The sequence below is a fragment of the Cannabis sativa genome, chromosome X, assembly GCF_029168945.1.
Source record: "Cannabis sativa cultivar Pink pepper isolate KNU-18-1 chromosome X, ASM2916894v1, whole genome shotgun sequence".
In the NCBI taxonomy this organism is placed as follows: Eukaryota; Viridiplantae; Streptophyta; class Magnoliopsida; order Rosales; family Cannabaceae; genus Cannabis; species Cannabis sativa.
In genome coordinates, this window is record NC_083610.1 from 79,970,205 (window position 1) to 79,988,402 (window position 18,198).

General features: G+C 34.7%; 2 protein-coding genes across 2 annotated transcripts; one reads left to right on the plus strand and one right to left on the minus strand.

The window, feature by feature from the left end:
• Positions 1–3,874: 3,874 nt before the first annotated feature.
• Positions 3,875–6,810, minus strand: LOC115699812 (chloroplast processing peptidase). Its single transcript, XM_030627357.2, has 6 exons — positions 6,082–6,810; positions 5,835–5,897; positions 5,678–5,746; positions 4,906–4,992; positions 4,384–4,451; positions 3,875–4,265 (listed from the first exon to the last, which is right to left on the minus strand). Exons 1-6 carry the CDS (start codon positions 6,307–6,309, stop codon positions 4,196–4,198), a joined length of 585 nt encoding a protein of 194 aa, XP_030483217.1. The 5' UTR covers positions 6,310–6,810; the 3' UTR covers positions 3,875–4,195.
• A 5,246-nt stretch (positions 6,811–12,056) lies between these two features.
• On the plus strand, positions 12,057–14,450 carry LOC115699796 (uncharacterized). Its single transcript, XM_030627343.2, has one exon. It carries the CDS (start codon positions 12,101–12,103, stop codon positions 14,240–14,242), a length of 2,142 nt encoding a protein of 713 aa, XP_030483203.1. The 5' UTR covers positions 12,057–12,100; the 3' UTR covers positions 14,243–14,450.
• The last annotated feature ends 3,748 nt before the right edge of the window (positions 14,451–18,198 follow it).

An 18,198-nucleotide genomic window follows, 5' to 3' on the forward strand; every position in this document is an offset into this window, starting at 1 on the left:
ATTATCACAAGAATTATGAGGCTATATCTAACCTACTATAGTGATGAGTAGAGTTAGTCACACTCTTATAAATTGTTCAATATTCTTACACTTGTACTATACTCTAACAGTACTCAATTGCATCACATCTTAATTGGTAAAATTGAGTAACAAGTCTTGATTACATGTTCTGTTACAAATTAAATAAAATAGGTGAAACTTGACATTAAATTATACTAATACTTGAGTTTTAACATTCATCAATCATCATAGATTCGAAATTCACACAATAAATTAATTAAGGATAAACAAATAAACTACTGACTAACTTGACATTAAATTATACTAATACTTAAGTTTTAACCTTCTTCACTCATAACTGATCGGATCGGAGTCATTCGAAGATTGAAGAATAAAGAAAAAAAAAACCTTCAAGTGTATTTGTAACCTGACCATTAAAACTATGAGTGGGCTGCTATGCATGGCCCACCTATATATGCCAATATCACATAAGAATTCTTTCTTTTGAAAATAAAATAATACATATACATCATCAAATTTTTTGATTTATTACTGAAAAAGATAAAAATTCTTTCAATAAATTAGAATCCACTCGCCAATTTTTTTCCCCTAAAAAGATTATAATTACAACTAAAATTCTCATCTTAGAAAACTATATAATATTTGATTTTAAACAATAAAACAGTGTCAATGAGTTCCTACAGTGTAAAAGCCTTAATTTCACTGATGTAAGATCTATGGTATAGGTTAAATTCCCATAAAAAATTAAATAATAAAAAAAAAGATATATGCTATAGCTATCATCATCAATTTGTTTTTTGTCTTAAGTCACTGATGTGAAGTCATAGTCATTCTTAGTTTTACCTAATAGTACTATTACTTTCTAACATCTACGGGTGCTATATCATCAGTTTCCTTTTTTTTTTTCCATCAAAATGAGAGCAATCACACATGCATGGCTCACGTACGTACAGTGAATATTGAGTACATATTAAAATAGTTCACGTTTTCGTGCAAGATATATATATTCATCACATTAAATAATTTTTCTAATTTCATTTTTTCGGCTTTCTATATATATTATTTTTTTTTGAATATGCTGATCAATTAATATGTGTTAAAACTTTGCTACACGTAGTACTTTAACTTTTCATTTTATTAATTTGTTGAGTTTGAAGAAGAAGAAGAAGGAAAGAGTTTTACACTGTTGAAAAGGGTAACATCACATGCACTAAAGCTCGCTCACACATACACACAATATTTTCCGTTTAGAGTAAAAGAACAAAAGCTATGCCTCTGACTTCCAATATTGGTAATCCGTACGATATATTACAAACTGTAAATATATGCCATGTAATCCATTACAATTAATTGGGAATTTTGAGTTTCTAAGTTTGGTGCACACTTGGAAAAACATTAATTTATTTATCGCGGGTGAAGATTACCGAAAATATTTGGTCAGCATTAGCCATTTTTGTTAACGACTTTTTGGAAATAAGAATAGTACCGGAGAGAATAATTTAATGGAAAAGGCTATGTTTTCTAACTCAATTTATGTAATTTTTAACTTGGTACAAAATGGTAGGGGACACCTTTATTTTTAGCTATTTGTAATTTCTTGGCCATTGTGACCACAGGATCTGACTCATCAAGATTATCTTTCTTTCTAGCAGCACCATCGGCGGGCATGTCCTGATCATCTTTAGGCACGTCTGGATGAACATCTTCAAAATCATTTGAACTATTCTCTCATGATTCATCGTCTTCGACCATAGGATCCTTAGAGATTTGATCTTTCTTGTGGCAATTGGTCACCTCAGTTAGATCTTTTGTATCTCTTGTCTTAACATTAGGATCAGTATAGTGAAGACCAAACCTGTTTTGGGTGAGTATCATAATTACTGAACGTAATTCGAGATGGTATGATTACTAGCTCTCAATGAAAGCATCAAGATATTTACCGAGATTTTTAAAAAATAAACTATTTAATATGAGAACTAAAGAAAAACAATCAAAAGAAATAAATCAAGAGAGAATACTTAGAGTATTTACGTAGTTTGAGTGTTAAAGAACCTTAGTCCACGAGTCAATTTTATTATCTCTTAGGCTAAAAAAACCAAAGGGATTACACTATGTCCAATTTCTCAAGCTTGTGAGTTAAGAGTTTTTTAACCCTTTGCATGAAGGATTCGTTGTGTATATATAAAGTAATAGAGTTTATACTTAGTTACCATTTTCTCTCTAATAGAGTCTTTACAAATAATACAGTACTTTTAGACTTATTGTATAAAGTCCAGCCCATGAGGCATTGACTGTATGATGACTTGGCAGGTTGATCACAGTGATAGTTGTTTATGTCGTGTCCTTTGATTATAGATAATTAATTGTGCATTGATTATTTGATCTTTAATTATGTAATTTTTTTAACTTCATATTATTCTTTTTCCGAGATCCGTAGAAGGTAACTTCCTTATTCTATGCGGATTGGCAAATGGAAAACTACTACTGGCTTCCAGATGCATGGTGATGGGTCTTTCTGGCTATGCAAAGCTTGAAATTCTGCGAATACGAAGTATGCTTGGCGAAGGTTTGCTTGGACGTGCAATGTGATTGCCTTCCCAGAAGGCCAACTTGGCATTGGGCTTGGCCCAATTCTTGTCGTTTAGGGCCCACTGATGGGCTTTAATTACTTGTCTTGTGTCCACGTGTCCCCTAACCAGAAACACAAATAACACTATCTAACTACTACAAGACTAGACATAATGTACGTAGTTAATCTCCTATCAAGATGCATACATGATCCAAGTCAAGTTCATTACAGGGCAGCCAAGCGAATTCTTAGATACTTGAAATAAAGAACAAAATTCTATGGAATATGGTACGAAATCACGAATGAGTCAAAACTGGTTGGCCGCACAGATTCTGATTAAGCAGGATCCATGGACGACATGAAAAGCACGTTATGATGTGCCTTCACACTTGGATCAAAAATATTTTCTTAAGCATCAAAGAAACAAGCAATTGTTGCACAAGCATCAACAGAAGCAAAATATGTTGCAGCAACAATGACTACATGCCAAGCTATATGGCTTACAAGAATATTTGAAGATATGGGAGATTCATCAAAAAAAAGCTACAAAGATATATTGCGATAACAAATCAACTATAGCAATAGCGAAGAATCTTGTATTCCATAGGAGGACCAAGCATATAAGCATATCAAATATCATTTCATCAGAAGTTGAAACAATCAAATAAATTGAGCTCAAGCATTGCAAGACACAAGAAAAGTTGGTAAATATTTTCACGAAATTAGCACTACCAAGGAGCAAGTTTGAGCTACTACAAGACCTGATCGAAATTACCAAAATGTGTACCAAGTAAAGGTATTAAAATGTGCTACACATTTCTACAAAACTTTAGTCTAAAAATTTCTACACATTTATAGAAAAAAAAAATTCTTTAAGAACTTAAGTAATTTCTAGAATAGATTAATGTAGAATATACTAGCTAAGTGAAATCTAAAAACATTTAGATGTGTGTGGATATAATTTCTTCTAGTGAAAGAAATATCTAGAAGAAATTATTTTAACCACAAAATACAAGGGGTGAGCAATTATAAATACTCCATCAAGAATTTCAAATTGTGTAACTAATATCCAAACTAACAATAAAGCTTTCTACACTTTCTCATACAATCATCTTCTAAGCCAAACCATTCTAATGTACTAAACCATTAGCTAGTCATCTTAACACCACTACTTCACTATTTTACCACAATTGTAGAATAGATTTAAGGCCCTTTCCAAGCAAGGATAATTGTCTTAATTTGCGCTGGTAACAACTGGGATTAACTTACTTGACACAACTGTTGGCTAAATTATGAAGCATAAACTAAACTGGCAAAACACCACAAGTCCATAACTGCAAGTGTTTATGAAAATGTTTAGTCTAACAAAATTCTACAATCGTCTTAAAAATCTTACTGCAGGCAAACAAATTAAGAGAATAGAATGCCTAGCATAAATTACTAAAATGAGTTGTGGATCACCAATAAGCAGAACAAGGAATCCGCGGGTGTAAAAAACGTGATCAGCTCGATTTTCTTCTGTAATATGGCAAAGTTTAGAGGCACTCAGATTATAGTTAGATGGCTCTAGCGAGCAGCAGCGGTGGCTCATCTTCAAATCTCGTCTCAACTGTTGGATGGTCTGTGGCAACAAATTACATATCTTCCGATGATGTTCCGTACAGGAAGAGGTCCCCTGTTAGTAATTTCACTTATAGATTACTTAGTAAATTAAGATGAAGAAGCAATAAAAGTGAGAGTGAAGATTGTGCTAAAGCTCAAAGCATATAGAGGGGAATTAAAAAAAAACTCACCAATAATGGGAATCATAGCTATTATTACGGTTGTCACCCAACACATAAACATGACCTTCAGGCACATACTGCAAATTCAGGTCAAACTAAAATTAGTTATACACCAACACAGATGCAGGTTGTAACACTAATACACACCAGGATCATTTACCTATTTAACTAGTTCATATTTGTGAAGTAGAGAAATTTGTTTATGTAAATTACGTAAAAAAAAGTTTGAAAATGTTTTTATAACTAAACTATCAATTGGGGTTAAAAAATTCTTCCTGTGAAGAGTAAAGAGATGTGGGAATTGTGAGGAGGTTATTATATAGTTATTGGGTACATGGAGTTAGTTGATATTGAAAATCTCTATGTACAAATGATTATAAGCCAAGTAAAATACAGTGTTTGCGTCCGTCATATAAATATATATATATATATATATATATATATATATGGTAGAATACAGAGTGGCAAATGCAAATGCTTAAAAATTGTACAACGAAGTTGAAAGTAAGTGGTATGAGAAGAAGGGCTCACCGTTAAATTTAATACATATCTATGTGGTTCTGCTATAAAATCTTCTTGCTGAGCAATTCCATTAACGTAGAGTAATCCATTATTGACCTGTAACAACCAAATTATGCAGTTTGAGTAATAATGACTAATTGATGAAATACGAATAATATTTATACCAGAACAACAAGCCTTAGTTTCAAGTGTGGAAATTATCAAAAATTAGAGTGATTGCTTTGGGAAACACTTATGACTTGTACAGGAAGTGTGAGAGAGAGTTGAGAGTCTTCAACATTGTTGGTTCAAGAAATTGTTTGTAAAAGGGCCTTTCTCTGTTCTAGCTCTTATAGATTAAAACATCTCTATAGGCATTTTTGAGTAGTGGAACCTCTTTAACAAACTGGATTAGGCCAATGCATTATTAGCTGAACCAGTATTAAACTTTAGTTGTCTTCACTTCATCCTTTATTTTAATAATTTGTCTGTTGACTTAGTATTGTTGTTTGTGTTTGAATACTCTCTACTTTGAGTTGTGTGTTGTGTTGGCAGCAATAATTTCCAACACTATAACATCAAAAAATGGATATTTAAGGCTTACTTTCTTATAGGTTACCTTGCTCCAGGCTGTTCTGTTGTACGAGAACTCTTATTGGAGGGTTTGAAAGAAGGGTATGTTTGGAATAAATAGGATTAATCCATTTTTAATTCATTCCTATTCTTTTTTCATTAATTAGTCTTAGCCTAAACTAGAAGACCAAAAATATTAAAATCAAAGCATAAATTAATATAATCACACCTCAACAAAGTCTCCAGCTTTGGCAACAATTCTCTTTATGAAAACAGTCCTTTCCGCATCATCTGGTGGCTATAGATAAGACAACAAACATATCCAGCATCAGAGAACAGAGGAAACTAATTAAGTCCTAATATGTAGTTTCAATTTATTAATAAACCTGTGTTGGATTCCAAAATGTCACCACTTCATGTAATGCAGGACTTCTTATGTAATATGAAGCCTGGAGAGTGGAGAGGTTAGAGAAATAAGCCATCTTTATTGTTAAACAAAATTAGAAAACCAATAAACTATTAATAGTAATTACAACTTAAAAATATCATAAAATTTATTGCCAAAGTAGAAGCAAAAATGTCATTTGAACTATTGAACATTTCTAGTGTTTGTATGTATTGATTTTTGGAAACCTTTTCAACAATGATGCGATCGCCAACAAGAATAGTCGGGTACATAGAAGAAGATGGTATGAATCGAATTTCAGAAAGCATGGACCATAAAAGAAACACCACGAAGAGTCTCATAAACCCATCAAGACCTGGCGATCGGAGAAAACCCCAACTCTGGCACGGCATCCATCGCAATGAAGGGTACGTAAAGAAGAGATAATACAGAGCGGAAGGTCTTAAGAAGCTCATTGCAGGTATACCCAGAACCCCGGGAGTTTAAATTTACAGAAGCAACTATATATCTAGTTCAAATGAAGACCATAATGGGGTCGGGCTTAAGGCTAACAAAAACCACCCACATTGAATTTTGGGTCAAAATTGCTTCTGTGGTATGACCAAACGAAGAAAGAAGAAGAAAAATGGTTTAGAATTATGGTAAGAAATATCGAGGAGAAAAGAGAAGAAAGAAAAAACAGGGGATGAAGAGAGAATGTAGATATATATGAACGAAGAACTGAAGAGAAAACACAAAAATTAGCTCTGGGTATCTGAAAATTTTGGCTTGATTCTGCTTGAGCTTCAGAAAAAAATCACAAAAAAAAAATGGTGGTGAGACCACAAATATAAGGAGAAAGAGAGAGTAATTTCTTGATGAGTAAGTTTCAGTGGCTTGACTATTATTTGACGCGTTAACCGAGCTGGGTAACGACTAACTATGTCCCAAGTGTCAATACTCGACGAACACTAAAATGTTTTCTTTTCTTTTTCTTTTCTATTTTAAGCCTAAAATCTAGCATTTAATTTATGCCCAAAAAAAATGTAAAGATTATTCATAATATCCAAAAAAATTAAGAAAAAAAATTATGTTCTTACGGACTTTTTAAGTTTTTTTGAAGTATTTTTTTTAATGAAATTATTATTACTTTTATAGAAATATTAACGGTTTTTTTTTTTTTAACCCATAAACAGTTTTCTTTTAATAGTATAATAAAACTGCGCATTGAGTAAGTTTAGTGAATTGATAATGGTTTTTTTAAGATAAGATAAGAGATGATGTTATGCTATCCTAGAATGCAGGAACGGTTGTTTCAAAAAAAAAAAAAAAGAATGCAGGAACGGTATATTGAAAAATACTTATTTTATTTATCAATTAATTAAATCTACCTTTAATTTATATTTAATTGAAACATATATCTTTTTATATATATTGTATTCAAAATACACTGACATAAAGAAGTCACATATAGAAAGTATATTGAAGTGACATAGACAAAATTAGTAAAGTATTTAAAAAAAATGTAAAAATGATAGACTTTAAAAAAAAAAGGTAAAAATAAAAGAGAAGAATATAAAAAATGGTATAGAATATAATTTGTAGAGTTAGAGTGTCTGGTCTAACTCATTACTTTCAAAGCCTGGCCCAACACATCTTTGAGATGAAGAATGGGTTGGGCCAATTTATTCCATCTTAGACACAACACAATTACAAGGATGAAAATTACACTATTTGAAACATTCTCTCATGAATATGGTAGCTTAAAGTTTATACACTTTTTATGGCATTTTTATAATTTTGAACTATTTTATGAGATTAAATTTGGAGGAAATTACAATGTATACTCATTTTACTTTATTTATTTTAATTTTTATTTTTATTTCTATATTTTTTAAGATATATTCACTTTTATAAATAATATCCCCATTATACCTTTTAAGTCAATATAAATTATGTGGTAAACTTAAATATAAAGTAAGAGTATATTAGACAAACTACTTACAAACTAATAAAACATAATATAAATATATTTTTGATTAATGAATAAAAAAATGAGGTATTTCTCAACTCAAGATATCCCTTAGATTATTGACAGTAATATATAATTTTTTTTGATGATTAAATAATGAGTGTTCGCTTTACTTTATGTGATTATGCTTTCTTTATTGGCGATTAGATATGTCCCATATGGGTTCTAACGCGTTTTTTCTTCAATCAATTCCCGGTATTGTTGATTTTTTTCCCGGATTTTTTATGATTCACCATCACTCCTCTCATCTCTTTCTTGAATTGTCACCCATTTTCATACCATAAATTCTAATCTCCATTCGTTTTTTCTTCACCTCTGTTCTTCTCTTCTTACTTTCTACTCCTTCTTCTGCTTTCAATGGATCCATTAATGAACAAAATGAAGGCCAAGATCAATCTAACTGAAGATGAGGAATCAGTTTTTGAGTTTCATGATACTGAATCTACCTCCGCTCACGCTCTCTTAAGTTGATACAAGCTTTTATGTCACCGAAATCCTCACGAAAATGAAAGTCTCGGCTTTCAACTTTGCAAAATCAAATGGCCGCGGAAACTGCACCAGGGATGAGGCGTTTCCTACTCAAAAATCTGCGGGGCTATGGACATGTTTATGCTGACATTCGGTTGTGAAGGGGACAAAATTCGTGTCTTACACCGTGAACCATACCATTTTCAAAACCACCATATCGTTTTATACTCACCAGAAGTTGGCAAAAATTTCACCTCTGATGATCTTACATTTACACCATTTTGGGTGCAAATCTACAGACTTCCCTTTCTAAGCAAGACCAGAACTTTGGCTATTGCTGCGGCAACATTATTGGAGAATACAAAGATGTTTTTGAAGACTCAACTAAATGAAGGTTGGGGACCATTCCCCTGCGTGTCCAGAGTTCTCTTGGATGTTTCAAAACCTTTAGACTGATGGTAGGATGATTTCCTTGAGTCATGTGAAGGATAAGTTAGGGTTGATTTTCGGCGATGAAAGGGAGACTTCTAGAATATTGCATGGAGTGTGGTGTTATTGGACATCCTTACAATAAGTGTTGCAGCGGTGTTTCTTGAAAAATTAGACAATGGAGAAGAACCGACTTTGAATTATCGGCCTTTTATCAAAGGATCCGCATTGCCAACCTCGGGATATGATCGTTATCGCAGCGGCTTTGCCGAGGAGATGCTTGTGGCCAATGATTCACTCGACTTACTTGCAAAGAAGGAGTTTGCAACGGCAATTCAGCTTAACTTGCCAATCGTGGTCGGCCCACATCCAGCGCATCTGCTTTCTGCAGCGAGTCATCCAACAATAAACAACTGAAGATTCCCCAACAATAATTTAGGTGAGATTGTTGCGCTGCCAAGATCTCACATGGTTCCAACCTTGACACGACAAAGCCTCCATTGTTGTTTTCCATCCATCTACATTACTCTCTTGAGCATGTAATCTTCACACTGAAGGGATGAATGCACCAGCCAACTAAAGTTTCCCCGACAAACTTCTCGGATTTGTCTTCAATTTATATGCCAGCTTTTGTTCCCATTGCACCAATACTTTTGCCACATATCCCCCACAGACTTCGCTCACTTCGATATGGTCCAGCAGGAAAACAACCAATACTGCTCATGCCACCAATGCTTTGCCTCCTAAAGATACACGCACACATAGCTTTTCTCTGTTGTATTGCATTGGGAGACAGAAAATACAAACCCAAATGTGCAAAACCAAAAGACAAAATGAAGGACTTTCTTTACGCCAAACTCTTAAAAAATATTAAGAATAATTACATAAGACACTATTTTTTGTAAAATATTTACATTTTTACGTTCAAAGAATGTTTTTTTACATTTTTACGGTTTTCCAAAAAATAACACGAAAACAATGGTGCAATATTGCGACGGATGAAGACTGTATACCAACACTTGATACGGCCAGTGGTTAGATGAGCAAAGCATTTGATGAATTAAAAAGATTAAAGAGCATATTTGGACGGCCTATTGTCAATGCGAAGAATGCGCATAATTGGCATCGGCGTTCAAGATCTTTGGATTTCAACGATTGCGATGAGGTGAGATCGAGAACACAAGTTCTTTTTCATGCTTTTTCATGGCTTAATGGTGATATAGTATGGTCATGTTACATTCGCCAATAGGCTTGCGTAAATTAACACTCGAGGATTTCTCCATATTATAGTACTACTTAATTTGCGAAATTAGCTTTGAATGTCATCGAGTGATGTCACCGGTTTGTTTAATCGGAATGGTGTTGGGGTATCGTGATAATGACAAGAACTCTTAGTAGTAACCAAGGATACTCATGAAATGAATTTCGGTTTCTGCATTTAACAACTCTTTGCGGACATGATAGAGGTGTATGACATTTTCTGAAGAATAGGAGGAACAAGTGCTTGCTTGTGATCAGAATGAACGTATGTTCAACGATACTTATCATCGATTGTCTGGTTTATCTTTACTCGGTTACTTCAAATCTGTCAAAAGGATGATCGATTGTAATAATCTCGAAGCAGGATCTCGATGGCTAATTTTGGTGATTAGCCCAAAATGGTAGCAATCACGAATTCCATATTGGAATATCGTCAGGAAAGCACTTTGTCGTCAATGTTATAAACGAAACGGCTATGGGAGATCATTGTGTCAGTAGATTCAACTTGAGTTCTGGAACCTTTTGCTAATGACATGGAGAATCTTGAGAGCAAACTGTTGTCAAACTTTAGGAGGCTGCTACGAAGTGCATTTTAGTGCTTTTCAAAGCTTCAATCCATCATCTAAGGCATAGATGCAAGGAGCGGATTGCCGTCCTCGGCATCTTCTTAGATATGCAGAAAGCATTGTGATCAGGGGTATGAGTGGAGATATTGCTCCTTAAATGGAAAAAATGGGGTTTGATCAAAATGGTATTAGATTTCATTGACAAGAGATGGAAAGACCACTGTGAAGTTCTTTCTCTTTTTCTCTTCAATGGGGTGATATAGTTGGTCAGTTACACCTCATAGAGTTCGGCTTCATTTGAGGTGACCCTCTCACTTTAATCATACTTTTGGTTCTTAAGGGTTCGAAGGTCTCTCCTAGATTTTTGCGGAAACCTGCACGAACAGTCGGAGTTATTTTAGTAGAGTAGGCTGCTTAAACCGCATGCACCTTCGGTTTCTCATTTTCTTTGCGGATGATAGCCTTTTCTTTGTACGATGTCTAACGAACAATGGTCACATATCTCTCAAACGGTAACTTGATACTTATCAAACGAGCTTCGGTTAGGGTACTCGGAATGATCAAACTCCTCATACTACAGTCTTTTTCGCGGTTTGATACAAAATAGCTGAGTGGAATTTTTTTTTGCTCGTACCTCTAGATAAGACCCATATTGCGAAGTGCCAAGCGATATACGGGACTTCCCTCGGTTAGTTACATTCGGGACGTTGATTCAAAGGAGAAGTTTTTAGTAGTCATCACGGATAACGGGTTTGGAATGCTTTTACCTTCCTTGGGAATCGATTAAAAATTTTCTCAAATAGAGGGGAAAAAGCATCTTAAAAGGCGTCTAGTTGGAAATCCATTGGCCTACTTTCTTTGATCTTGATCACAAAGCTTACAACAGAAGTTTTGTGATCGGTTGGAAAGTATGATGGCTAATTTTTGGTATCAGCAATCAATATGGTGTCAAACCAATTCATGATGGAAAGTGGAAAGACACTTTGTAAGTTCAAAATATGCAGGGCATATGGGATTTCGATCGAAACACTTTAAGTTCAAGCAATAGTGGACATTTTTGGCTAAACAAGCATAAAATTAACAACAAATAAACAAAATTTCAACGTAAACCGTATTTTATGTAAATAAAATCAAAAAAATCGTAAAAATATTTAAAATTCTGTGAAACCATATTTTTGTTATTTTTGTTGTTGTTTTCGTACATTTGTGAAATTAACCCAAAATATTAACACCATATATATAAAATATTTTTTTTTTGCCAAACGACAATTTTTTTTGTTAAAAAAAAAGAAAAAACTCGTCGATAGCAGAGCAAAAGCTCAAGTCTATCCGAGGATATAAACTGACCACCAGCCTCACATATAAGAAAGTGGTCCCACCCATAACTACCAACCAATCAAATACTCCAACGTGTTTGTTGGTGGAGGTCGGCCCCTTATCCTTTGTTTTAGTTAACCCGTGAGTTGGCTGGCTCCCTCACTTCACTCAACTCCACACTCACTCTCCACCAAAATGAAATCCAATCTTCTTCTCTTCCATTTTCTGGTGGCACTTCTCTGTGCTAAGGCCGAACACGGTGGTGCTGGGAGCAGCATCATCTTCACTACCCTCGGCCGATTAGACTACGCCTTTGATATTTTCAGCCTCCCGATTAACGAGGAGCACCACCCACCGACCTTGTTCGACGAAATTCAGATCACTGATGGAGAATCCGTTAATTTCAACGGTCACTTTCCTTCTCCTTCCTCGACTGCCTCGCTTCTATCTCTCTTACCCAACCAAACTCTGGTACAGACCATTTTTGGGGTCGACCCACCTCCTTTGCAGGTCGTTTATGTCACGGAGCGAGATGGGGTGTCGAATCTTTACTACGATGTTGTAATTTCTGATGATCCTAATTCTGAAAACGCCAGAAGAAGAAGGTCGGCCCTCGAAGTTTTCGATCGTGTTCAAGTTCCTATCTTGGGTAAAAAGCTGGTTAGTGACAAGATTTCTATGAAAGATAAGCCTAATTTGATAGGTAATCATGTGATTTATGTATCAACTCATGAGAACACAGGTGAGCCCAGAACGAGTTGGGCTGCAGTGTACTCAACTGAATTGAAATCAGGCGTGACTCGGAGGTTAACCCCCTATGGTGTTGCTGATTTTAGCCCCGCCGTGTCACCTTCCGGGATTAGGACGGCGGTGGCTTCGTACGGAGCAAAGGGATGGGATGGTGAAGTTGAGGAGCTTAGTACGGATATTTATATTTTCTTGACTCGGGATGGAACTCAACGAGTCAAGATTGTTGAACACGGTGGATGGCCAAGTTGGGTAGATGAATCGACTTTATACTTTCACCGAAGAGGTGAAGATCAGTGGTGGAGTATTTACAGAGCTATTTTACCAAGCAACGGTAAGATTTCTGTTGACTCGGTGGTGATTGAGCGAGTCACCCCACCTGGTCTCCACGCGTTCACACCAGCTACTTCACCGGGGAACAAGAACTTCATAGCCGTTGCTACAAGAAGACCCACTTCGAGTTTTCGCCATATAGAGCTATATGACCTGAAGAAGAACGAGTTCAAAGAGCTAACTCGGTTGGTCTCGCCGCAGTCTCACCATCTAAACCCGTTCATCTCGCCCGATTCGACCCGGGTCGGGTACCACAAGTGCAGGGGAGACGGAAACGGAAGAAAAAACTCCAAACTATTCCTCGAAAACGTTCACAGCCCCGTCTCCGACATCTCTCTCTTCAGAATCGACGGCTCCTTCCCTTCAGTCTCACCGAAAAATGACGTAATCGCTTTCGTTGAATTCCCAGGCGTATACGCCGTGAACCTAGACGGTTCAAACCGGAGAAAAGTCTATAACGGAAATGCTTTCTCGACCGTCTGGGACCCAGTTCGTAACGGAGTCATATACACCGGTGCCGGACCAGAATTTGCCCCGGTAAGTGCAGAGGTCGATATAATATCCATAAACATCGAGAACCCAGATCATGTAATCGTAAAGAAACTGACAACAAACGGTTTAAACAACGCTTTCCCTTCACCGTCGCCTGACGGGAAACGTATTGTATTCCGGTCAGGTAAAACTGGTTACAAGAACCTATACATAATGGACGCTGAGGATGGAGAGAAGGGTGGGCTCCAAAGGTTAACGGAGGGTCCATGGAGTGACACCATGTGCAGTTGGTCTCCAGATGGGGAGTTGATCGCGTTCGCTTCGGATCGGCATAATCCCGGTGGCGGTAGCTTCGAGCTGTATTTGATCCACCCGAATGGAACCGGGTTGAGAAAGTTGATTAAAAGCGGGTCGGGTGGTCGGGTTAACCACCCGGAGTTCAGCCCTGATGGGAAGAGCATAGTTTTTACAACAGACTACGCGGGTATATCAGCTGAGCCAATCTCGAACACACATCACTACCAACCCTACGGTGAGATATTCACTGTTAAATTGGACGGTTCTGATTTAAGGAGATTGACTCATAATTCTTATGAAGATGGAACTCCTTTTTGGGTCCATAAATCCCTAAGGCCTGTTAATGTGGAGTGGCCCATAGATAGGCCTCGTTGCCAATTTGAGGATTTGCATTGGCTCAATGACATGCCTGGGCCTAGTTTTGGTGTTGGGCTTATGGATAAGGCTGAGTGTGGTATGAAATTCTAGTGTTTTGTGTTTCTTGTTATATTATGGAAAATGAGGTACTTTTGTAAACATTGGAATATTGGTATGTAGATGGTGTTTACTTAATGTGCTGGAATTTGCATTGGCTGCTTGTTCCATGTAAAATACAATAGTAAAATCTTGATGTAGTAGTCGTAATTAATAAACTTCATATTGTAATAAAATAATTTTGGGATAAGTTACTTTTATATGACCTAGAAGCGATTCTATTAGAGATAGTAAATTGAATGATGATAACAACTCTATAAAATAAACCATTTTCTCAAATCATTCTTGATAAAAATATTTTAGTTTACTTTAGAGACTTTATTTAACATCACACATGTTTGTCAATAAGTTCATTTTATCAGTTATAATTGTTACTTAAAATAATTAATTAAGTCTATTTAGATAAATTAATCAAAAACAAAGTGTGAACTGTGAATTATGAATCTATGAATTCAAGATCCAATAAGTTTATCGTGAATTTATCAACTAAATTTAGGGAAATTACCACATATACTGTTTTTTTTTAACTTTTTTTTCTAATTTACGGTTTGGGTTTCTAAAATGGTTGCAGCGCTAGTTGCAATATGAGTTTCTATACGATTTTTTTTTACAATTTAGGTTGCCGCAGTAGTTGCAATAAGAGTTTCTATGTAGAATTCCGTAAAAATGCAAAAAAAAATTATTTTGAAATACAAAATTGAAAAAGCTCCATAAATTTATTACCTAAGTATTTTCATGTAACTTTATTATAAACTTAGAAGTACACTTTTAAATTTAAAAAATGCTCTTTATATAATATAGATGTATTATTTATTGTTACAACCATAGCCGTCATTCAACCTTTATAGGTGATCTACTAACGAGAAGATAATAATTTACCATTTAACCCTAAACGTCCTTAAAATCTTAGTTCCTTATAAATGACACTTCCATAAATGGAAGCTATATATTTTCATATTTATAATAAATACTTTCACCTTAATTATACTATCAAGTCACAATAAATTTATATATTTTTATTAATAATAAATGGTTATAATGGCACAAAATTCTAACACTTTGTCTATTTCCAGTTATACTATGTCTTAGTCTTGTATTGAAGGGTCTCAAAAATCCCAAACTATGTTCAAGTTGTATTATTTATTTCAACACTCTTCATGGTAAGCCAAGATGGGTTTGTTTCCTAATTAAATGATTGATTTGTTAATCGTACTCTCGTGTTTTTATAAGGTTGATTTATTAAGTGTTTTTCGCTTACCTAGTTACTTCATGTGGTCGGTAAACTGAAGAAGAACAAGATAGACAAGTGAGCATTGGAGTCATCTATTTGTCAGGGTATATATGCGACCTGGCTGTAGGATTGTCAGTTGTTTTTAGTTTGATGTTTTCAAGATACTTTCAAACTTATGTCTCACTCTAAATATTAATTATTGTTACCTCTTTCGTAATCTTTTAAGTATGCTTATACTTTAAAAAAGCTTTAATTTATATGGAATTTTTAATACATTTTGTTGATGCTGAAAAATGGTCAACACCAGCTCGCTAGATTGACGAGATGAATAATGAGTCAAGTAAATATTTATGAGAGATATATAAAATTTATAGTAAATCACTTCCTATGTCGCGATGATAATGAAGCTACGTCCACTTTAAATTTTTATTTCTCACAAAAATTACAAGAGAATTGATAAACAAAAAAGCTCAAATTTTTAGAGAAGAAAAGTAAAGAGATGTGCTCTCACCTTATGGGCACTTAATAGATAGCAAAAAATAAGCTAATGGAGTTCTCTTTTTATAAGAAATGAGGTCCATTAAAATAACAATAAAATATTATAAAAAATATAAAGAAATCACTATGGCTAAAATTAACTATTCATGAAAATAGTTAATTTTGGATCTTGAATCACGGTCGTTAAATCGTTTTTGGGTAATTTCAGAAAAAAATCACACTTGTCTTGGAGACAAAATTTGAACTTGAAATTTTGAGAATTGCGATATGAGTGAGATACATGACTTGAAAGAGCTTTGAAAGTACTTTAAAATAAAAGTAGAATCGCGGCAATCAGATTAATATTGAGGAAATTATAGTCGTTTTACTGAAGATCGTTCAACACACATTGTCTAGATTGACATACTGACGTTTACCTAGACGTTGTGTGAGTGAAAAAAACATCTCAGACTTGTATTTTTTGATGCTTAAGTAATATATTGACATCACTTAGTCAATTTCTTAGGAGAGACATTGTCGTTGATGCAATCTGCTTCAATATCGTATTGTGGAGGAGCAGAGTTTGGAGACGATACCCTTTCACAACCGTGAGAATTTGGTGTTTCCATGAAAGAAAGTTATTTTTCGTCAAGCTTGGAAGACAACGAGTGCTTGAACGAAACTGGTTCCTTCGATGCCCATTGGCCAAAAGTACTTCTCAAGTTGCCATCCATGGAGTTTGAAACAAATAGAGAACGAAGAACAAAGAAGAGACAAGTGGAGGAAGACGAAACCCTCTGTATCAAAGAACTTGCTCTGATACCATGTTAAGATTCTTGAGAGAAGAAAATGAAAGAAAATGATCTCTGTTATTGAATTCTTAATGAGCAATCCAGTTATATACAAGAGCTCAATTAAGCTAACATAACCAACTAACAAAATCTAAACAACCTAACTAACTCAACCGTGAGAGCAAAGTAACTAACTCTAACTAACACAAAGCCTATTCTTTAACATCACCTTTGCAGATGCTTTTACTCCTCTAAAAATGGTGCCTAATTACAGTCTAATGATAAAATCTTACTTCCCACCAATCGGGGTCCCACAAGCCACGTGGTTGTGCTTTAATAGGCCTTGTACATTAGTAAAAATTAGTGGCAACAAGTAGTAGTAGTCGAGCATTGTTGATAGGCATCAATAATTATTCTTGCACCACCTAGAGGTAGCGATTTGTAAATAGTTAGCGATATTCTATAATAGTTATTAAATTAAAGAAAAATAATAAAAGACACAATTAATTGGTGCCTAGTACCCTCTTATGTGTCAATATCACTATTAGTCCAACTAAGTATCGAGTCCCATATAGTTTAATATAATAACTTTTAAGAAGTATCGCTAGTCAATCACAATGTGACATGTCTAGAGGTAATGCCTAATAACAATGCTCTAAATTAAATTATGTGAGACATTTACATTTAACTACACTTTTAGGTAGTGTTTCCTTTTATCATTTATTTCTCTTTTTCTCCGTTCATGATATTATAAGCAATTTTCCAACTCACATCATATATATATATGTAATGTGGCATGCTTGAAAGAAAGTCTATATATGGTTGCAGCATAATTTTGGCATGCCTTGATATGCTCCCCGTTATTGTTTAAACTCATAGAATTTCGACTAAACCAATTGAAAGTTACTTTCACGTTTACATAATGAGCCTAAGCCTAAGATTACGGATACTATCATTGCTGGATTTAAAAGCCATTTTACTTTATTTTTTTTTTTAAGGCTAATTAAGATTTTTGTCCCTGAACTTTGACATGTACTAAATCATGCCCCTGAACTTTTAAGGCCACTAAAAATGTCCCCTAAACTATTGAGATTGTTGGATTTAAGGACTTTTTTCTAATTTTAGTAAAAAAGTCTAACATGGATGAAAGTTCAAGGGACATAATTTAGTACATGTCAAAGTTTGAGGGACGTGATTTGGTAGATATCAAAGTCTGGGGAGTATGGTTCAGTACATAAATAATCACTAAAATAGTAAAATTGAATGAAATTAGACAGAAGTCCTTAAATTCAACAATCTCAATAGTTCAGGAGACATTTTTAACGAACTTAAAAGTTCAGGGGCATGATTTAGTACATGTCAAAGTTCAAAGGACAAAAATACTAATTAGCATTTTTTTTATTATTATTTCTTTCGTATTTTTGTTTTGAGTACAAAGTCAAGACAATGTC